General features: G+C 38.8%; 1 protein-coding gene across 4 annotated transcripts in view; it reads right to left on the bottom strand.

Annotated features, from left to right (window-relative positions):
- Positions 1-23,905, bottom strand: part of fam172a (family with sequence similarity 172 member A) — a 184,480-nt gene that overhangs the window by 135,878 nt on the left and 24,697 nt on the right. For all 4 annotated transcript variants that reach the window (XM_058777456.1, XM_058777458.1, XM_058777459.1 and 1 more), the window contains exon 6: positions 23,020-23,211. In XM_058777456.1, the coding sequence (XP_058633439.1) occupies positions 23,020-23,211 (192 nt within the window). The remainder of the gene's footprint in view (positions 1-23,019; positions 23,212-23,905) is intronic.

Here is a 23,905-nt window from a genome sequence, read left to right as displayed (position 1 = left end):
CAGTAGAGCAAATCGACAGAACACACTGAAGGAATTGCACTGAGGGAGGCACTGGAGAGCGAGCCCCACATCTCTCCATGTCAGGTTATCCCAGGGATCTCCTACATTGATGGACACCAAATGCCTTTAGCAGAGACAGCCTCAGTGAGCTCCCCTACTGTTCTTGGAGGAACTTTGTGACTGATAGGCAGACCAGGGCGCCCATATCTGCAAGTGTCAAAAGTGAGGGCGAGTAAGGATACAGAAGAAGCCGGATGATCAAGTCTGAGAAGACCTGATGGAAGGTGCCATGCACTCTTAATGGCCAGAAGGTGTCAAGTTTTGCTGTCGAACTGAAGACCCCCGCGAGTGGGATGGTTGCCAAACCGAGACGCTGATTACCAGCAGGTCAAAAACTTGAGTGAATTGTGACAGGGGAACGGAAAAAAGTTACCACTAAGTTCTAGCTTAAAATAACAGAACACTGACTTTAATTATTTGTCGAAAACCGCAAACATTTTCAATGGGATACCAATCGTGGCATAGCCGATTTCTTGTACTGAGAAATAAGGAAAGAAATAGTTACTCTCGGTTACAAAATATCACATTCCTGCCGTGCCATCCCAAGGGGAATAACTTTGGAAAAGGGCTGAAGTTAATCATCTCCCAAGGACAGACTATGATCCCTGTCAGATCATTCTCCGGTCTGCTGTGACCCTCACCCCATCTCTGTACACTCAATACATACCTTGAAGCACAAGAGCGCTCGCACAAACACACATTACTCTAGAACATTTAGCTTGCACTTCACAACCAACTCTAATTTCCTCAGCTCCAAATGTACCATCCCCATGCCTGTAAGGTAAACGAATCTCCCAATTAAAGCTGGTTAATGTAAGTGCCCATCATGCCACTGGCTGCAATGGCAGACTTCATTTGTGAAATCCAAGATTTCTTTAACCTTAAGCCTGGAGCAATGGGCAGCCAAATGGAACAGCACTTACCCCCCAACCCCTGACAAAGTTTGGCACCCATGAACATGAGGGGAAAAAAAGGGACTTTTCTTGTTTAAAAAGGAGGAGGAAAAGACTATACACTAGATGCAACAGGATTAATTGATGACAATCATATCATAAGTTTTACACATTCGACATAAAATGAGAGCATTTGTAATTCAAGTCTGTGACTCCAAGGACCCTGACACAAGCTGTCAGGCACAACAACTCCACAAGCTTTGAACCACTTTCTTTTTCTCATTCTCTTGTCTTTCTGAAAGAACAGAAGACATGACTTTGAGATCAACAGCACAGTAGGACTGCACTAACATCTTCTGGTATTTTCTCTGTCACAATGTACCCCTTAAATGGGAAGCTTCCATGAAAATACGGAGAGTTTGAGAGTTGAGTTGTGCACTAGGCATGGGCCAGTATGAGATTCTGACGGTATGATAATCTTAGATAAAAATATCATGGTTTCACGGTATTGGGATAACAGCTCTAAAATATGTTATTTTTAAATGTCTGGGTAAAACGTTTTTTCCACTGAACACAATATATTTTATTTTTAAGAAACATATAGAACATTTTGGAACAGTAAACATGTCAGGCTAAATAATTAATATAAATAATTGAATTATTGTTAATTAAATTAAGTGCAGTCACGTAAGTGAGCCTAAACCTGCAGCTCAACAATAATCAGAACATAAATAAATTATTTTCTGTAAAAAAAAAATTAATAAAAAAAAAAAATGCAGTCACTTAACCTAAACCTACAGCTCAATAATCAAAAACATAAAACAATTTCTGTAAAAAAAAAAAAAAAAAAAAAAAGCAGTCATTAAACCTGCAGCTCAACAAGGTTTTTGGAGATATGCTCACTTTCTACACATTCATCTTTCAGTCCAAGTTATAAGCGGTGAGGTACAAAGATGTGTGCACATACACATAAGGAGAGCGTGCGAGAGTGTCACACACACACAGTCTCTCACCGTATTAACACTCAAACACCTGACAGCCAGCAGTTTGTTTGTTTTTAAATGACGTGATTTTGAACAGATGCAAACAATGGCAGGAGGCTTAAAATTATAGACGTGATACCAGCTAAATTTATTGTACTAAATCGCAGAAACGTAGTACTTTAGTCTGCTATTCCCCGCTCTGTGAAGTAACGTGAGGGAGGAAACTAGTTGACGTTAGCTAGTTAATTAGGTATGTTATCTGCCTCGGTAGCAAGCCAAATAGTATTTATTTCAACACTGAAACAACCGGCGAATGGGTCTCTGTCTTGATTGAGGGTGAAAGAGGAAGAAATGAAGACGACACTGATATACCGTTTGTGTATGACCTGGAAGTATTTATTTAGCGATCGGCGCCAAAACGTCACCTGTACGGAACATCGTTGTGTACAGAACATTAGTCTACGTTACCCAAAAAATTCCCATACAGCAGACGGGAGAAAAAGTTACAGGGATTCAGTCCTGCACTTTCCATCTTTGACGACACGTAAAAAAACTGTGCCATACCATACCTTGAAACCGGTTATCATCCCATACATGATAACCGAATTTAAAACAATAAGAACTAGAATTAAAATGTGAACTAGGATTGAAGGAAGTATACATAATGCAAAATTCATAAAATTAAAGTTTGTAAAAATTTAACTTTTTTTTTTTTTTTAAAAGGGCATTCCAGACAGACTTATGGACCATTGCAGAAGAGCACTTATCCATTAGTCATGAATTTCAGTTCAGTAATTTCTATTTTGTCATTCTAAATTCAAATTCCAGTTCAACATCCTGTGAAATGTGGACAATTCAAATACACAGCAGGCAAATTCTTAAATTCTTAATCTAATGGCCCCTCATATTTAAGGATAATGCATTGTTGCTCAGTTGATTCATAGAAAAATTTGTCCTATGTCTAAAATGATGTTCAAATTTCAAATAATTATTTAGGGTGAAGAGGTATTTCAATTAAAAACCATCCGTCAAAAGAGCTGGTACAAGATCAGAGAGCAAATTCCTGGGAGAGAAAAGAGGGTGAAAAAAAAAAACATCATCCAACAAGTGAAGGTGATAAAGTAGAATTCTATTCCAAAAGGTAATAGACAGTGCTGGAGCATGACCCAGAAAGCCAATTCACGCACATCGAGTCCTGAAGTCACATGGTCTCAATCATTTTCCGCAGTGAATAAAGTGCTGCGCTATGTAAATCTTTCAGCCTATGCAGCCAGAAACTAATTAAGCCATTTGAAATAACATTGCAGGTATGTGTGTGCAATCTAGCCGAGCACCGCTGATGAGCTCTTCTAGGCCTGAGGCCAACTTAAAAAATGTAAAAGAAAAGAAGCTGCCAAACTCTAGCTGAAAACAGAAGCCTAAAGAGACTTGGTAACCTTCTTCAACAACAGCGAAATGTTATGCATTCCCTCTGAACACAAGATAAGAGATAAAGGTGTGTGTATTAGAGGAAAGTGATGGTGCAGCTGGATGAAGGTTTACAAACTACAGTGGAAAACAAGTTGCCCATTACAGCCGAAACCAAGCAGCATAAAAGCTTGATAAAACATTGCAAGGCAGACAGACAAACCTTAAAGAAAACCCACCAAAGCTCAGAGCGTTTCTGTTGATTATATGGGGGATGAATGCATGTTTCAGTGTTTAGGGAGAACGGTGCTTATTTTCCCATCTTCCAGAACCACAAAGCCATGCAGAGCAGCACTGCAGGGGCTTCATACCGCTTGCCGCTGTCTTGGGAATTACAATGAACTATTTGCAGCCGAGGGTTGAAGAGCAAAGTGCCATCCTTCCCCGGCCCTGTTGTGTCTTCTGCTCAGAAGAGCCTTGCTTGCTGATTGTTTTTGTGTTCATACACAATTGTTCCCACGGTAGCCTCTAGCTACGTTTCTGCACAGCAGAAAAGACTGATATTGTGATAACCCAAAGGTGTCCACAAATGGATGCTTGGAAATCAATCTGGCGAGAGTCATGACCACTAGCAGAATAACAAGAAGAAAATAGGTACAAGCTGAGAGCAAGGTAAAAGCTGGTTGACAGAATTAAACAAGCACTTGGGAATCTTTAAGTGGACTTCAGATGTTAACCAACCAATCTAGGCTTGACCTCACTGTCTCAGGAACACAAAATAACGTGATACAAAATCCATCCCCTCTGCATCAGGGTTCCGATCCATCCAGGACACTTCATTTTGTGACAATGACGACTGACAACAGTAATGTACATGATCTATTACATAAAACATGAAACGGTCACGCTAACTCAAAGGACTCTATAAATTTCTCCAAAAAACTGATATCTGGAGTAAGCCTTCCAACTCTAAAAGATAAACACGGTGCCCACAGTCCACCACGTTCCTGCATGTCCCGGAAGTGGGTCAGCCTTGGAGACTCGAGCAATGCACTGCTCCCCTTTCTGTTAGAGATGACGGAGTCTCTGGCACCGTCGCACTCACAGGAGGAGGTTGAGGGCTTGACTGAGAGCGATTGGACCTTTCTAGGTCAGATCCCGTGACATTGCTCAGCTGGCAAAAAACAGAAAAGAGGATAAATAAACCAGTGGTGCCAGGGGAATGGAGCTACCTGCGGCACACTGTGCCTCTTCTTGACACCATGGGGCAACGTACCTCAGCATCTGAAATTATAGTTGTGCTCTGCTTTTTATTTTGTTCCGTTCATTTTTTAAATTCTCTCTCTTTTTTTGCATTCTCTCTCCTGTAGAGGGAGATCAGCCTGTGGACTTCAAAGAGCGAGATGTGCCAGCACAGAGGATGGAAGCGGGGGAAAAGAGAGAAAGACAGAGAGAGAAAGAGAGTGAGGGAAAAAGAGTGAAAGAGGTTGGAACTGGGTCACAGGCACTGCAGTTGACTCATATTGGCCAGACTATGAGAGAGATATTTCTCTTGTTCTATCTCACTAAAACTAAGCACAAGGCACGGAAACATGGGTGGCCACTTCTAGCCTAGTACATCGAGGTACATCAATCTGTCAGTAAGCTTAATTGTTACAACCAAGCAAGTAAATTTGCTGTTGGGAAACACGCATGGCCTGGCACCATGGACCTCTTCTTACTTTCAGCAGTAGCCAGCTGTTTTAACTCAGTCCACAGCATGTAAGGATAACATACCTTTGCTCATAAAAGGACACAATGTGCAGGGCATGATGCAAATGGTAATCCACCAAGCCACTTTGACCCACTTCAGAAAAAACATTTCACACAGTTTTAGAGATTACATTGAATGCATAACCTTTCCAAATGCATTTTGGGATCTTATCCTTCCATGTTTACACAGAGAGCAAAGCAAGTTGCATGGCTAAATACAGCGTGAACAAGCTGAATAAAAATGTGAGATACTATGTCTAGTGAGATGAGGGCAGTTGTAATTCACTGTACTGAGAAGTGTTGCAAAGTCCTGTGAGAAAACCGCAAGGTCATACACAGGATCAGTAAACAAAATCACTTAAAAAGGCGATGTAAATTCATGCAATACGGGGAAAAAAGAAAACCAAAAATAAGGGCTGGGGCATGAAAACCATCCTCTTGACTCTGGAAGCCGGTAAAGCTGAAAAAACAAACACAAAACAACCCCAAAAGACCAAAACAAAATTTGGGCTCCAAGGGTGTGAAGGGAGAGCAAGGTCAGCGAGCAGAAAAAGCCGCAGGGGCAATTTGTCTGTACACGTTGTAGAACATGACTTTGTGACTACTCAGCTTCACTGTAAACACAAGTCGGTTAAAAGGGAGACTGGACGAGGGGTTTCAAACTTGAATAACCGCCAGTGAAGGACAAACAAAGCGCAGGATCACTTTTCTGGCCCTCCACGCACACAGGAGGCTTACAGGGACACTGAATGTTTATCAGACTTGTAAGTTATCACCAGTTCTGTGCTGGAGCAGCTCAATAACATCAAAAGCAAGGCCATAGTCGCTATCACGGCCACTCGTCCTCCACTACAATGACCCTCGATAAAGAGGCATAGCTGGTGCTGGTCCTTTCAGCCCCCTGCCACCCAACACAACACATGCACAAGCACACACACACAGACACACAGCTACACACATGCATACTGATAACAGACTCCAGTCGTGGTGGCATAGGGGGGTTGGAAGTTACATCTCTCCTTCTTCCTGTGCTTTTGAGAGAGACAGGGTTGTTGCACTTCAAGGACCACCGGTGCAGCTTTCCCGCGACAGCAAAACAGTGCGATAGCATCTTCTCAGCCTCAGGAAGTTCTTCTCCCCTTCACTGGCTCAGCTGATGACATGCCTGTGTTGATTTCCAAACGAGGGATTGAGGGGTTGCCGTTCCGATGACTGACTACCTCGGGAGGAAGAGGGTGACAGCACATGACAGCGTACGGTGCGACTCGTAACCAAAATTCTTGACATAAGCGCAAACAAGTCAGCAGAGCTCACCAGAGTCCTGAGAGGGATAAGGGATACACTGTCAGCATATGCATGGGTAATGACACATAGCACTATGATGATGACATGGACGACTACAGACTCTGGTGCTGTTGTCAGGTTTAAATAACAGTGGAGGATAAGATAGAGCTACGTGAGCTTATAGGAAACACAGGGTATGTCAACACAAAGAAAAGAATGATGACATGTTTATGTGCGCATTGTGCGTTCCTACTCGAAGCAGACCTGATGACCCAGGGGTGGCACCAGATGAGACCAAAGTGACATGAGTTGTGCGATAGAAAACATCAGTGTTCCCATTAGAGACTCCGTCCAACTTAAAGGTAGAGTTCACCCAAAAATTATGACAATTCTGTCATCATATCCACCTCATTTTGCAACACGGAAGTAAAATTATGTGTGTTGCAAACCAGTGTTTATGTTTAGTATGATAAATTAAAATCATATGATAGCAAAGACCAGTTTGCAAGAAAAAGTGTTTTGTAAAAACAACTACAAGCGAATGACACCAGAAGCCTTGCACATTCAACACAAATGGCTGAACACAATCTTATATTAAAAATAAAATGCATATTAACCCTCATGTCTTTCCTAACGTGCCATTTTTCAAAATACTGATTTTGTGTTTATAGAATAAAGTCATACGTACATATCTAAAATCTTAAACCCTATTAGGACAGGACTAGTTTTGGGGTCGTTAGAGAAATTTGTGTTTCACAGACGCACTTTGCGATTTTAATCCCGTCTGAAGTCAGAGTTTCTCCTCACACAACCTCTGTAATAATTCCAGAGCAAATTGCCTACTGTTTTTCGGCAAACTCAGTGATCCTCTGAGCAACCTAATCTCTTCCGAATGCAAATGTCTGTGATTGTGACAATATTTTTTTCACAACGCATTTCCTTGTGTGTTTTGGGTAACGTGAACTACCATAGACTCTCTAACTACCGTGAACATTTTGTGTGCCATTAATTTTGGATGTAAATGAGTTTGATAATAATAATAATAATAAAATCAAGAGTCAGATTGCGTAAACTGTAAAGACTGGCAACGGCAGGTAAGATTACTCGCCTTCATTTCTGCACTCAAGTACATGTTTTAATTACAAATGTACCCTTATGAAAATTAAACATGGTTGTTGCAGTTGGTGTTATAGTTTATGACTATACGCACTGCACGCATACAGAGCATATGATCTCTGCAATGCCCGGATGTATAAAACAGATACTATTTCATCTCTGTAATAAACACGGAGATGTTAGTCCCGTACATGAAAATGACTGATGTCGGCTGGTCAGGTTTGAAGTAAGATATACAGTACGTGTACGTTTGATAGAAAAAAGGTGTTGACTTTTTGTGCTTTTAAAAATAAAAAAATAAATAAAGTGTACCAGCTGTAAAATACAATCTGTCTCAGCCTACCACTAATGTTCAAATCACACGATGGATATTGACTCCTATACATTATGATGTTGACCTAAAAGTAAGGAAACCTCATTGCCTTAGCAAAATTACGTAAATAAGCTTGTTTTTAAATAGAAAAATGTAACTATACTGAACTGTATTTTACAATGAGGCTTAATTTTTGTTTCTACACTTTTTCATTAGGTCAACTGTCCACATTTCGTGCAGGACTAAACAATGCCACTCATTTACGATACCTTTATTTATTTTGAGACCTACAAAATGGTTAGTTTATCATTGTCTACCAATGGACAACATGCACACTAATAAGCACACATATAAAAGCACAGCCCCCAAAAATAGGCTACAGCTCTCTAAATGCAGCAACTAACATATTTCAAGCATTCTCAGACATGTATCATAACTTCTCCACCATACACCTTGCAAACTTCTCACCAACTCTTTGCCAGTCACACATAAAAACACACACCCACGACCACCGTCACCACTAACTCCTGTTCATACACACACAAACTTTTGAGCAAACACTCATAAACTCTCTCCCTCTCTCACACACACACACACACACACACACAAACAGGCGAAGGGGGAGCTTGAGGCAGTGAGGCACCTGGCAGTGGGAGGTGATTGAAAAGGCACTAGAAAGGTGTCAGTGCATCACTATAATTAGCCCTGTTGATCCTGCAGAAATCCAGGCCCAGGGTGCTGTTGCTGAGACACACACACATTCCCTTGGCGGAGTGAGAACTTGTGTGTGTGTGTGTGTGTATGTATGTGTACATGTGTGTGTGTGTGTGTGTGTGTGTGTGTACAGTTGACAGGAGGTGGCTATGGGCCTCGTACTGGTGGAAATGTGTCTACACAGACACACACAGACACACACACACATTTGAACGGAGCACTTTTACTCCCCTGGGGGTCCGCTTATCAGCCGCAGTCTCTTAAGAGTATGTGCACTGACACTTGGCCTGATGTTAGTCTAAATCTAGTTCCTGAGATATACTGCAAAGGAAAAGATGTCTCTCAAAGAGAATTTTTTTCATTAAAAATAATTTAATACTGTGAAATTTACTGTGCGTATTTAGGTGTGAGGTTGTATTACGTGTACTAGATTTTTTTCTATTAGGGATGTTCAAAAGCTACATATTTTTTTAAAACCGAATAGTCAGTGGACCGTCTGAACGACTAGCCAGATTTATGGAATCCCTGTTTAATTATACCCTGGTTTAAGTTTATGTCCACAAAATACTGACTGAACCATATCTTTGCAATATATGGATGCTAAGGAACATTACTTCAGCTGGGTGAATAACTGATAGGTTAATTAACGAATAAATAGCCTAAATAACTGGAACCTTGTTTTGTCATAAAATAATAAAATAAAACAAAAAAAATATATAAATTAAAATAATAAAATAAAATGTTTGGAGGACACAGTTTTGATGTGTCAGATTACTTGTTTCCGATGTAGACACTGTGTACCAGTTTATGTTAGACTATTAGCTTAAAGTTAGTCTCCTTTAAACCACTTAAGCTTAAAATAGGGCTGCCCTTGACTAAAGATTTTTCTGGTCGACTAGTAGTTGTTAATTTGAAGCATTAGTCAACTAATCGCACGTTTATTAATAAACAATTTTTTAAATCGTATTTTCTAGAGGGGCGTCTATCACCGTTGCACTCGCGTCTCGCACAAGAGAGACGCATGTTTAGAAAGCCATGTAAAATTAATGTAAGTTCAACTTTTTAAAAACATGTCTCGAGTTTTTCTGCATCCCACTGCATCTCATGTTTTTAAATGAAAAAAAGTGCTCTTTGTGATTGGTTTTCGGTCCTTAGTATTAAACTGTACATACATACATACATACATACATACATACATACATGATGCTTTTTGTTTGTAATTGTTTAAGCTACGTAATTAATTATATATGGTTTATAAACATTATTTTAATCATTATGCATTTTTTTTTGCGTGTTATTTTTATTGCTCTGAAGAAACGTGCATTAGTAATATTTTGCTCGGAGAGAAGCCAGCAGCTTTTTTCCCCCAAAAGAAATTATGCCTCTTAAATTCGAATATAGATAATATTTTAGAACAAAATTCAAATTTAGTTTTTCAGCCAATTTGACAGCCCTAGTCTACATAGCCTAATAAGTGCTCAAGCGCACGCATAAAGCACGCTTGCCACAGCACACCGGCAGAAGTAATGATTATGAATGTGTCAGAAAAACAGTAAGGAGGCTGCATTAACACTTTAATAACTTATTAATAAAATAGTGCTTTTTTGTTTTCGGTATAAGAGATGAAGTCAGCGACACGTCAAGTGACTCGTCATCTCCGCAGTGGAAGCGCTTGTGTGCATGTTTCATAAGGATTACATGATCTGAAAATATCTGTTTTCCATTTGAAAAGTAGACATTTCACTCTTTATAGATATATATTTTAATGTTTGTAAGGAAAAGATATACACAGAGTTTCGCGCTCAAGTTCACAGAGACCGAGACAGCCGAAAGTGCATCTGGTTTGCTTTCATTATTTTACAAAAGTACAACGTTTTGTTGTTATTGTGAGTGCACACAAATAAACGTAAAATCTTTACAGATCCGAAAGATGCATTACTCTTATCTCTGTGATCAAAAATGATGGCGTGTTTTAAGATCAAGCGGCCGCACCGGCGCCTCAATCTGTCCTGCAGTGGCGGCAAAGAACCATTCTTCTTTAGTTTCAATGAATTTAGCTATATTTTGTTAATAGATGGTAGTGTAGCTGACTACATTTACAAAAAAAAGTAGAAATGGCAGATTAACTATTTTAAATTTCAGGTAATTTGTAGTCTGGAAAGGTACAGTTTCAAAGTAGCTTCCTCAAAACTGATAAACATCCTAAAAATCTTTATACTACGGACTAACTATGAGAAATAGAGTGGCCATCAATTCACAAATACTTCCTGCCCATCCAAAATTCACCAATGACCTTATGTTGGCATGAGAGTAAAGAAAAAGTACGAGCAGCTGCTTGAGAAGTGACACATTGAGACCAGCCATGTGTCTGTCCACAGTAATCTCAACTCTTTAACCCTGGGGAGTGCCAGGAAGACGCTGCTAAGAGATCTGTCCAGAAGTGCCAGTGACTGTCATGTGAACGTGACTCGCCCTGTTCAAGTGGGACTACCCAAGTCAGATTTCCAATGCTAAGACCTCAAAGCTCTGGGACTCCTCCAAAAGTCAATTAGACACTTTCAGTCAGGTTTAATATCACTTTTTTTGACTGTCTATAGCCAGGCAAAAAAAGCCCTTCAAATACACAGACACGTCCACCAAGGGACTGATCCTGGCAATGACAGAGTTTGGCTTCTTTATGCTTATGGAGAGGTTGTCAGTGACTCTCAAGGACACTTGGAGTGTGTGTGTGCGCGTGTGTCTCCGAGGGGAAGCAGGTACGCCTGTCGGAGCGTCTGGCTGCTCCCGGTGCACAGGGGCTTGGTGACATCGCCCGAATGCTGATGTCTCCCCCACGCTTTCACCCGGCGACGCCACGGCTCCCACTCTGACTTTCAGCCAAGAGAGCGAGTGACAGGTCTGCACACACACACACAGATTTGTTTCAGAAGCTTGCTTTTTTCCCAGGTCTCAGGAGCTCATTCACAGGTGGTGGTAATAGAGCTGAATATTTCCTGACAAAAGCCTCTCTTTCTCTGGGCGTCTGTCTGACAGGTGTGTGTTAGCAGAAAAGGAGGTCAGTGGTGCAGCCACTAATTTAACCTTTAGATGTATAGTTCTCACATTATTTAGCCCCTTTTGTTAAAGACACAGATATAAACAAACCAAAGACAAGATAAATACAATTTTGAAGATGATTTTCACCTGTGCCAGCTTAATATGCTTGGTCAATTATAAGCCATATGTAGGTTGACGTTGCTTTGTTCATTTGAGGAGGCTAAGCAGCACGGCATAGCAACACTGATTGTTAGAGCGAACTAAAATGATTTCTTTTCCTCCTGAATCTACTAATACAATAAACATACAAGTACTTGAATACACCTCTTCCAAAATGGTTATATTTTTCATTTCTAAATTAAAATTCAATTTGATATTTTTGTGGATGGGGTCAAAGCTGAAGACTGGACTAATGACTGCTGAAATGTTAATCTCACATGATGCTTCAGAAATCATTCTAATTTTGATTTAGAAGAAAATTTTCTTAGTATTATCCATGTGGAAAACAGTTGTGCTGCTTAATATTTTGTGGAAACTGGTGTTTTGGAGGATGAACAAAGTATTTATTTGAAATGAAAAAAACTTATAACATTATAAATGTTGGTCACACTTTATTTTAAGATCCAATTCTCGCTATTAACAAACCATTAACTACAACCGTTGCCTCAACAAACTCCTACTTTGCTGCTGATTAATAGTTATTAAGGTAGTTGTTAAGTTTAGGTATTGGCTAGGATTAGGGATGTAGAATTGGTCATGCAGATTATGTGCTTTATAAGTACTAATAAACAGACAGTATGTTAATAATATGCATGATAATAAGCAACTAGTTATTAGTGAGAATTGGTCCCTACCTGAAGTGCTACCTAAATGTCTTTATTGCAACTTTTGATGAATTTTATGCATTGTAAAAATGTAGGTCTCGCTTTATATTAAGTGGCAAGGTTAAGGGACAGGTTTGGTGGTATGGGTAGGTTTAAGGTGTAACAGATGGGTCAACAGTATTATTATAAATGTAATTACAGAAATTAATAGAGTATTTTTTAATTTTTTTTAAATACAAAGTATTTTTTAAATATAAGTACAATGTAAATACATGTATGTATACACTAAGTGCATTGTATCAAATTATTAATTTAAATGTAAGTGCATAGTAGTTAAGGCCACTAAATATAAAGTGGGACCAATTTTTTTTTTTTTTTTTACTTTCTAAAAGCAGCCAAATCTTTTGGATATTTTTTTTTCATTTTCCCCAAAGAAAGAAATGGGTAACTATGATAACCAGATTTTATTTTCACCCATAATAAACCCCACCCTCAGTATGATGTATGGCCTCAGTATGGCCGATTGTTTCTACAATTGTCATTTAAATGAGATAAGATGAGAAATGATTCTAAGATGAGAATAAGTATTTAATAAAACAAATGACAATTTAGTGTTAATCATATCTACAGTTGTAATAAACAATATCTTTGTTTTATATCTCTATGCAAAAAGCCTTCACATCATTCATACAGCACATTCAAGCAATTCAGATGCTAAAATACTAATATCTTCTGAACCAGACTGCCTTCTAAAGAGCTGTGTTCATAAAGGAGCGGCGGCTATTCAAAACATTTGGAACGGGGCCATGCGGTCCATCTTCATTATCATGCACTAGCCTTATGGAAGTGAAGGTCTCTGGACATCTGAATGTTAGCCAAAGGTCCTTGAGAACAGCCATCCCTCTCCCATATTTATTATCATTTTCCAGTAATGTGGGGTAAAAAAAAAAAACAACATACATTCATTTGTTCTTCTCTTTCGTTGAACCACAGAATATGGCCAAGACCCAGTTAACCCCTATTTGCGCCAACGGTTCCTCCCCATCGATCAAGCTCTTGCAAAACTGGCCAATTTGCCCAGAGAGCAACTCTGGCATGTTTCTTTTTTCGCAGCTAGGCTGAACTTTGACCTCCTGAGCAGTCCTCCACGGATATCTGTATGGCTTCATTTTGGTTTCCCCCATAAACTCAGTTTCCTGTGAAAACTTTGGCGAGTCTGTTACCTTGACCTCGACAAAGCGCAGCGCAGCGGAGAGGACGCCATGAAAAATTTTACAGATCCAGGACAACAGAAGAGCCCTTAAGACTGCCAAGAACACAAGGAGAAATTCTAATCGATACATTCGTATGGGCAGCTTTCATTCGGGGTCAGATTTCTGCTCGAGTACGTTGTTAAAGATTGATATACAGGACAGTAAAAAGGACTCTATTAATAGTACTGGGTTATATTTTATACCGCTCTCTTTCTGTTCTTCCCTTCTGTCACACTCACACAAACACTTCATTCAGCCTCAGAGAGTCATCCCAGAGAGAGAATGAGCGAAGACCTACCTCATACACTGCCACAGGCATTGTATGAGAGAATCTAAACAAGGCCATCCCATTGGGACACTCACACACTGCCCGCAGCACAGAACGACCTACTACACACACCTCGCCGCCTGCCTCTGCCATCATATCATCAGTTCATTTTTGCAGCAGAATCTAATTATCAGCCCTCTGTTAATGAGTGAATGATCCCTAATAATGGTTCATAATGGTTTTCTTGCTTTGGTCCATTAAAGGTATTTCTCTCTTACAAAAATAAAATACTATAGCAGTACCGTGGTATCATATAGTATTGCTATGGTACTGTGGTCAATGACATGACACTTCCCCCCCCACCCCCAATCAGCCATTTGAAATTCAATTTGATATTTTTTGTGGTACATATAACAATATCACAGTGATGACTGCCTTCTATTACAACAAAGAAAAAGGCACCATTTTTCTACTATTATTTCTTGGAAAAAAACATTTTTCCTCTCTGCTTATTAGTATTGAAGGGGAAAAAAAGTCAAGTAGTGGGATCTACAAAATTCATGTTGTGCAACCAACATGCAGTAAGAAAAACCGAAACAGGAAATAATCACAGAGGACCCCTGAAGACCCTTATACCTCTCATAAAATGTGAACTTTTAACAAAAATTTCATAAAACAAAAGAGCGTTTATTAATACAACTTTAATGACAAGATGGTGAGGCTCCACAAAAACATATAGGAATAAAACATACTCATATAATAATCATTCATTACTACTGCATATATTTTATTAAAATATATTAAATATAAATATAATTACTACATATATAAATACTTGTTATTTAAATTAAATGTTATTTTATATTATTATAATTTTTAATATATAAATTTAAAAAAAAATAAAAACATGTTCTATGATTGCTTGATGTCCAAAATAAAAAAAATAAATAAAAAATACCAGTAATACCACAGCACTTTATTAGTACACCATGCCCTTTCTATGACATCATCCCACCTAAATTGATGGCCCATAAATCTTTGCGCAGTGATGTGAGCAGCTTGTCTGATGGTCTAGACGGCATCAGAACACTCTCTGGTGGGATACGATGAGCGAGTGACATTTGAATATGTTTATGCATGTGTATATAATGAAAAACATATTGCTCTTAGGTAAGATGTGTCTGTGTGAAAATAAGATGACACAGAGCTATATGGATGAGCATCCCATACCTATTCTGACTGTCAGATGAAGCTACGGAGGTGGAGCGAGTCAGACAAAATTAGGCGGCAATCAATAAACGCTGAAGGCGCTCTCAATGCTCACGTCTGCAAAGAGAAACGCTAACTCATAAACCCAGCCTCGTCTGCAACACACCTCACCATCAGGACAATTAAATGGCAAATAAATCTTTTAACATCTAACGACATGGTAAATCGCTCGTCGGTGAGCGAGAGAGTGGTGGAAACCGTAAAACGGGAAGCAGAAGAAACTACAGCCAGTTAGTTGATGAGAATCTGCACGGTTAAGAATGGGGAATAGGGCCACAAAAATAATGTTTTCTCTTCTTTCTGATCAATTTTTAATTTAGCCCGGCTTGCCTGCACTCTTCCCAGGCCGGGGTGTGATAATTATTGCATTTTATTGACAGCGGTGATTCCCGCAGGGGGCTATTTAAAAGAGTTTTAACCCCAGAGCAAGTCGCTCCCTCACATGGCCCTTTGAAGGTGTCAAGTTCATTGATTTTAACTGCAGGAAATGCTGCACCTTCCGGCAAGATGGAGAATGCGTTACCCCCGTGCTGGGCCACAGTTACCCCCAGTATCCCGATGCACGCCTCTATATCTAGTTAACGTCATTGAGGGGCACCAGTTTCCCCCCGTATACAGGAAGCGTAACAACTCTGATGCTAAAGGCTAGCCCTTAGCGAGCGAGCTATGGATCGACTGATAATCATAAATGCAGAAGAAAAAAAAAAAACAGGTCCCCAGTCAGTAAAGAGAGAAGGGGAAAAAAAGGAAGCAGGAAACTTAAGGGATTTCAGGCAGAGAGGACAGCGATGGCATACAGTATCACACCGCATCTGCAAATGACAGAGGGGGAGAGAGAGAGAGAGAGAGAGATAGTGAGCTGATTTTGAAAAAGACATCAATCTGGTGAAAAAAAAAGCAACATGACAGAAATTAAACAAGATTCCTGTGTTTGAGTTTGCCCGCTTCCCGGCCCCCTTTCAGCCTCCCATTGAAATTCTGGGCAGATACAAACCCCTAGGCTTTTGACACACTTTTGAAAACACCACACCCCCTCTTTCTTTCTAGCAAGTCTCCAGAGTCGCTTCTAACTGACTAACAAGAACAGGGAGGGGGGGATGGGGGATACGGATCTTATTTTTTATTAAAGACTTTATTCTTAATGAAATGCAGTTGCCCTTTTTTATTCCTTTTTCTGACGTTTTCTTTTTTTAAGCAGGCAACCGACTGTCAGCAGCAAGGGGAGGTTTGGGATATGAGTGTGTGTGTGAGAGAGAAAGCTATATGGGGGTCGATTTGGGTCAGAGAGGAAGGGGGTAGAGTTTACTAAGGGGGTGCAGGTCAAAGTAACAGCAAAAACAAACATGCAGGCCAGAGACTGGAGCAGAGAAAACATGGATAGGGAAAGAACAGGACAAAGAATAATAGCTTGGAAAATAATAGAATTGTGACAAGAGGATGAGAGATATTATTTGGGATAGCATACAACTCTTGCTATTTTTATGCAGTATGCATACTGTACAAATGCAAATGTTCTCTATGTACAGATGACTGCCAGAAGTGTGCAGAAGGAATATATATCCCATAATGCAACAAGCTCGAACTGCCAAATCCACCAATTTTAATCTGTTAACAGCTGTCTGGAAGTTTGGGGTCAGTAAGAAAGTAATACTTTTATTCAGCAAGGATGTATTAAATTGGTTAAAATTGACAGTAAAGACATTTACTGTAATGTTACAAAAGGTTTCTATTTCAAATAAATGCTGTTATTTTTAACTTCAACAAATCCTGAAAAAAACAAAATATTAGGCAGCACTATTGTTTGCTACATTGTTTTCAAAAGCAACAACTGCACCAAATCAGCATACTGATTTCTGAAGGATCATGCAACATCGAAAAATGAATGGCTGTAAAAAGAAAGAAAGAAAGAAAGCTTTGCCAACACAGAAATAATTTATATGTAGAAAACACTTATTTTAAATTATAACAATATTTCACAATATTGCTGTTTTTACTGCATTTTTGATCATCAAATGCAGGCTTGGTGGGCATAATAGACATAATAGGCTTTCAAAAACATTTAAAAACAAAACAAAACTAAAATCTTACCGACCCTGAACTTTTGAATGGTACTGTATGTAGGTGGGTATGTTTCATCATATAGGTACATGGATAAGTTTATTCATGTAATACAATCATTTTTGATGTAAATCCACATTTCAAATGTTAATTTATTCACTTATTTGCCAAGTAGTAAAAACCAAAAAGGATATATACAGTGAGATGGACATTATTGCAAAATAAACCCAGGCAAGGGGGTTTGGACATTGACACAAAGTTTAAATATTGCGCACTGTTTTACATAAGAATAAGAATAAGAATAAAGGTTTTAGACAATATAGTTTAACAAAGTATGCAGTACGCAAGCATTCCTTTCAGAACATACTGTAGTCAGGACAAAAAAATCCTGCAACTGTATATTACAGATAAGTAAAATAAGATTGGATGGGATAACAGGGATGAGGAAAACTGAATAAAGTAGGGAACGAGTGAGTGAACCTGCGAGGGAGAGGGAGGGAGGGAGAGGTGTTGGAAGAGTTGCAGTATATTTATTGCCTCTGTCAAGAGCTCGTTTTCACTCATGCTTCCTGAGAGCCACTAGAGGGAAAAAGATCTCAAGCTTCCTGCATCAGAGAGAGAAAAATCCTCTCACCTTTCCAGTCACGTCCTCACGTTAGCCTCGGCTACATTTTGGCTGGGTCAATGTCAGAGTAACTGCAGGCTTAAACAAGATGCTCTGAGTGAGCAATCAATCCGGCTCTGTCAGAGAGAGCGCGACCGAGACGAGACGAGAGCAGAGGGGGGTGCTCATATGAGGTTAAATCAGCCATTTGAAAATATTGCAGCAAACAATACATTCATACACACCAGGCACGTGTCCTTGTACTCGCATAAACACCGAGTTAGTTTAGGCCAGTGGTCTAAAATGGTTTTGTACACCTGTCAGGACAGACCCGTGACCGGTTTTAGGGGTCACAGATCACCCACAACTCTGGTTTACAGTACTCAAATTCTGACCCTGCAATACAAGTAAAGACAAAATCCCACAGTCTTTCGTTTCTCCAGCTTTCTCTTGCTCTCTCCTGCTTCTGACAGGTCACAAGGTAATGATTCTGCTACCATGATGCAACAGGCAGAGCTGTCGGCTGTCAGGAGTTAAACTCATGAAGGAATAAGCTGTCATTAAGCAAGCGTGCTTGCTTTCTCAAACACACACACACACACACAAGTTCATACACATTCACTCTCTCGGCAACCCAGCTGTCAGACTCCGGCCCTGTTTCCCAGCGCTGCCACGGCGGCCTTCTGTGGACGCCCATAGTCTGTCACACGCTCGCCGCTGTGGGAATAATGCATCTTCTCTTACACAGTAGCACGCAGTCAGTTGTGTGTGACCAGTAAACTCCTGCACACATGCAGTATCTGGATCGGCAGTTATTGCGTTTATCTTAAAAAAAAGTTAAATTAATGGTCGTGTAATTTTTCTTTCTTTTCATTACAATACATTGACATTTATACCAGCCTCAATCTTTTATACTTTTGAATGGTATATTATTTTATATTCTGAAATTACATAAATACACTACCAGTCAAAAGTTTTTAAACAGTAAGATTTTTACAGTGTTTTTAAAGAAGTCTCTTCTGCTCACCAAGCCTGCATTTATTTGGTCCAAAATACAGCAAAAACGGTAAAACTTTGAAAAAAAATTTCAATTTAAAATAACAGTTTTCTATTTGAAGATATTTTAAAATGTAATTTATTCCTCAAAGCTGAATTTTTTGCATCATTACTCCAGTTACATGATCCTTCAGAAATCATTCTAATATTCTGATTTGCTGCTCAAAAAACATTTATTATTATGTTGAAAACAGCTGAGTAGAATTTCAGGTTTCTTTTATTTAAATACAAAGTTCAGAAGAACAGCATTTATCTGAAATATTAATCTTTTGTAACATAATAAATATATTTATAATCACTTTTGATCAGTTTAAAGCATCCTTGCTAAATAAAAGTATTAATTTCTATAATTTCTTTCCCCCAAAAATAAATTAATAAATAAATTATACTGACTCCAAGCTCTAATATTGATAATAATAATAACAATGCTAAATGTTAATATGCAAAACAGCATATTAGAATGATTTCCGAAGGATCATGTGACACTGAAGACTGGAGTAATGATGCTGAAAATTTAGCATAAATTACATTTTAAATATATTAAAACGGAAATAGATATTTTAAAATAGTAAAAACATTTAATATTCCTGCTTTTGCTGCATTTAGGATCAAATAAATGCAGGCTTGGTGAACAGAAGAGAACTGTTTAAAAAACATTTAAAAAATCTCACTGTTCAAAACTTTTGACTTGTAGTGTATATATTTGCTACTTGATTTCGAATTAAACTTTGAAGAGTGCTTGATTATAGTTTTCTCTTTCTTATTTTCTGATTTCAGAAGCAGTTGATTATTTCTGGTCTGGCTTCAAAAACTGCTCATGTACTCATTTGATTGTTTAAAGTTGTCTTCCTGCTGTGTTTTCTCTGACAACGAGCTAATAAAGACAATGGTCTAAAGCCCACATCAAAATTTTGAGCAACTCAGAATCAACAATCTTTAATAAAGCTTCGCAGGACAGATCAGGGAGCAATGAAATCTGTTTGTAAGCACGTAACCAATTCCCATCAGAATAACACATCTCACAGGCTAAAAGAACAGACTGATCTGGGATCAGAGCGTATTCGGCACATGGCCTCAGGTGGCCTTGTTTATCACAGAGGAAATCACAAACACGAGCCGTCACTTGAAGAATCAGACAGCGCATCCGCACCCCTTCAGCAATACAGATATTGCAAAGTGACAGCCACATTCCCTCTGTCATACTGATATACACGCGACAAACTCTGGAATCTCTCTTCCTGTAAATGCTATTATGATGATGTCACAGCAAAGCTGGGGTCATTATTTAGCATGATAAATGGTCGGCAGAGCACAACGTGCATTCTTTCCGTCTAACCCGTCACAGTACGCCCCCAGAACGCACCTCTTCGCAAATGCAATAAGCCACTGTCTCACACACACACATACAAGCAAACTCGCCTTCCCTGTCCGTCTTTTCCCGGTGCTGTACGAAAAGTGACTTTGCCTGCAGACATCAGTGTGGGAGTGTGTGTGTGTGTGTGTGTTTTATGACATTTAGATGGAAGAGCGAGGGAGATCTCCCTTAAGTCAATTTGAACGCACGGGCCGATGAAATTACACAGGTAGCGGCGGGCGGCGTGACAAACGACTAGCCGCGATGGACGGAAATAACTCCACTCGGGGATACGTCCTCCGACAGAGAAAAGAAATGAAAATCTAAATTACAGTTTACAGTACACACGTAACAGCAAAACGGCTCCTTTTGCTGGGTAAATAAATATCTATGGATTGGAGAGAGTAAAGAGGAGAAAATAGAGATAGATACAGCAGTTGCTCAGACTACAAGCATGTGATAATACTTTCATTGATGTTAAACAATCTACTGGCCCAGTCAGGCCAGAAGTTCAGATATTTACACACCCTGCCAATATCTTTACAGACCAAACCACATTCATTTTAATAATATATACTGTAGTAATATAGAAATAAATATTTTTAATGTGTACAAAATACAAAAAGACTTCATTATGCTTTTAATTCACAATACAAACACAAAAATGTGCACTACTGGTCAAAGGTTTTGAATAATTAAGATCATTTAAGTCTCTTATGCTCAACAATGCTGCATTTATTTGATTGAAAATACAGTAAGAACTAGGGGTGGGAATAATATCACGATCCAGCGATTTTTGCAATAATCAATATATTGCTAGAAAATCCTATAATGATACATCATGATATCGAACTATGAAAACAAAATGCCTGTGAAAAGGTTAAGTGCAAGTTCTCTCGTTCTTCAAGTCAAAACTGTTAGAAAAAGTTCTGTAAATCAAATTTAACACGTTCTTGGATGTATTAAAAGCTCACACATTTCTTTGTGTGTAAACCAACACATTTAACAGCTTATCAATTTTTTTATATATATACAGTGATGGCCAAAATTATTAGAACACTAGTATTTTCACCAGCTAAAAATGATTTTAAGTCAGTTATTTCTATCTTTTGCTACAGTGTGTCAGTAGGAAATATAAATTTACATTTCCAAACATTGATTTTCCCATTAATTGTAATAATCCAGTGAGACTTTTGTTTGCACAAGGAGTTTGGAAAGAATTCGATAATGGCGGGGCCTCATTTTTAGATGCTGGGAGCAGGGAAATCTATTTACAGCGCCGTATTAATTAAAATATCGATATTTGGCGCCAGTGTATCGATTCTCGCATCACATGGAGAAGGACAACGATATATCGCCATATCAATATTTTGTCCCACCACTAGTAAGAACAGTAACATTGTGAAATATTATTACAATTTAAAATACTTTTAACATTTAATTCCATTTTAAAACTATTCCTGTGATGGCAAAGCTGAATTTGCATCATAATTAATTCAGTCTTTACGCCCCATTCACACGGGGCGTCGGCGTCAACGCTTGACGGAGGGCGTGTCTGAAGCTTGGTGCTGACACGACAGTCATAGTGACAACAGCCAATCACATTACTTTTCTGGTGTTGCATGAACGGGATTGGCTAGCATCTGCGCTAGGGTATTTGCATAAGACGATCTGATTGGCCTGCGTTGGTGCTTGAAAACTTGAAAAGTTTTCAACTTCTGCTGCGAGCAACACCAGTGAAGCTACGCGACGGACCCACGATTCCGTTCGGCAACGCTTGACGTCACTCCATTCAAAGTAAACGAGAGGCGTTGACGCCGACGCCCCGTGTGAATGCAGCATGAGTGTCACATGATCCTTCAGAAATCATTCCAATATGCTGATTTGATGCCAATATATAGCCAATATATATATTGGAGTAAAGACTGCTGAAAATTCAGCTTTGCCATCACAGGAATAAATTACCTTTTGTAATTTTTTAAAATAGAAAACATTTCTAAATGATTGTAATAACATTTCAGAATATTACTGTTTTGTAGTATAAGAGACTTATTTCTGAAATATTAATAAAAAAATAAAAAATAAAAAATTTTTTTAAAAAAAGAGTATGTAGGCATGTTATTCAAATTTGAACTTAAAGTTTGGAAAAAGGAATTGGAACTTAAAGTTGCCACATTTTTTCTTGATTGACATCTGATCTAAGAACAAGATAATCTGGATAAATAAACTATATGAGACCCTAGACCACAAAACCAGTCAATTTTTCCAAATTGAATACAAATTTTTATACATCATCCGAAAGCTGAATAACTAAGCTTTCCATTGATGTATGGTTTGTTAGGATCGGACAATATTTGGCCGAGATACAACTATTTGAAAATCAAAAAAATCTAAATATTGAGAAAATCGCCTTTAAAGTTGTCCAAATGAATTTTTAGCAATGCATATTGCTAATCAAAAAGGACGTTTTGATATATTTACAGTAGTAAATTTATAAAATATCTTCATGGAATATGATCTTTACTTAATATACGAATGATTTTTGCAATAAAAGAAAAATCTATAATTTTTACCCATACAGTGTATTTTGGGCTATTGCTACAAATATACCCCAGCGACTTAAGACTGGTTTTGTGGTCCAGGGTCACATATAGCCTACACACCCAACACATTATTTTACAACAAAAAGTGAAAGTAACATTGTATACATCATGCTTAATTACTTCCCTTCGCTAAAAAAAAATAAATAAATGATGAAGACAAAATAAAACCCACCTCTTTGGCACGGTTAATGAAGGGTATCTGCGTCCCACTGTTAAGGTCTTCATTAATGATGAGGCGTCGAGCCCACTGGCCTGCCCTTACCACTCCACTGCCCTGGATGAGAACCATGATCTTCTCTGGGTTAGTGAGGGCATCCTCGCTCATGTAAATAAAGCTTTTTGGTTCATCCTCAGTTGCATCAACCTGAAGGAATATAAATATTACAATCAGCTCCAAACTGAGATGCCAGTCGCCAATTATGACAGGGCACAAGATTATGGCCAATGAAATCCTCAGTTTGGAAATTTCGTTTTTATATTGAACATACTGTACTTAGGGCGCTTCAAAACAAGAGTTCACACTACATTCCAAAATTCTGCAGTAAATGAAGCGGTCTATAACCAAGTAAAACTAGAAACATCATTTAGTCGAACTCGGCAAACTCTGTGAACTTCGATCCGATTATAAAAGGTGTTTTTGTGTTGTTTGTGCGACTCCTCAATCCCCTGAGGTGTGTCAACAACTACATTTACTCTTATTAAAGTGGGGAAGGACACGGCAGAGTGAGTCAGAGCCTGGAATCATTTCTAATGAACGGCGCTCAATGCTGAGCTATACACTGCCAGCTGCAGAAAACAGTCAACTGCTGTCTGTCTGCATCTGATGACTTCATTACATCGCAACAAATCCATCTTGACATTTACATGGTGCATGCTTCCTGTGTGCTGATAAGTTATGTGGCAAACTCTAAGATGAGCATAAAATCATACGCTTAGAAATAACACGATGCATTTTGCGTCTACTCTTCTTTAAAATGGACTTTGATAAATGGATTAAGCACTAAATGCAGTTGGTCACAGGTAGCTTTGCCCATGAAACTCTCTGAAAGACAATACAG

Source organism: Onychostoma macrolepis, chromosome 05 (assembly GCF_012432095.1).
Source record: "Onychostoma macrolepis isolate SWU-2019 chromosome 05, ASM1243209v1, whole genome shotgun sequence".
In the NCBI taxonomy this organism is placed as follows: domain Eukaryota; kingdom Metazoa; phylum Chordata; class Actinopteri; order Cypriniformes; family Cyprinidae; genus Onychostoma; species Onychostoma macrolepis.
The sequence above is the reverse complement of the archived record's forward strand: the minus strand, read 5'-3'. Positions and strand labels throughout refer to the sequence as shown.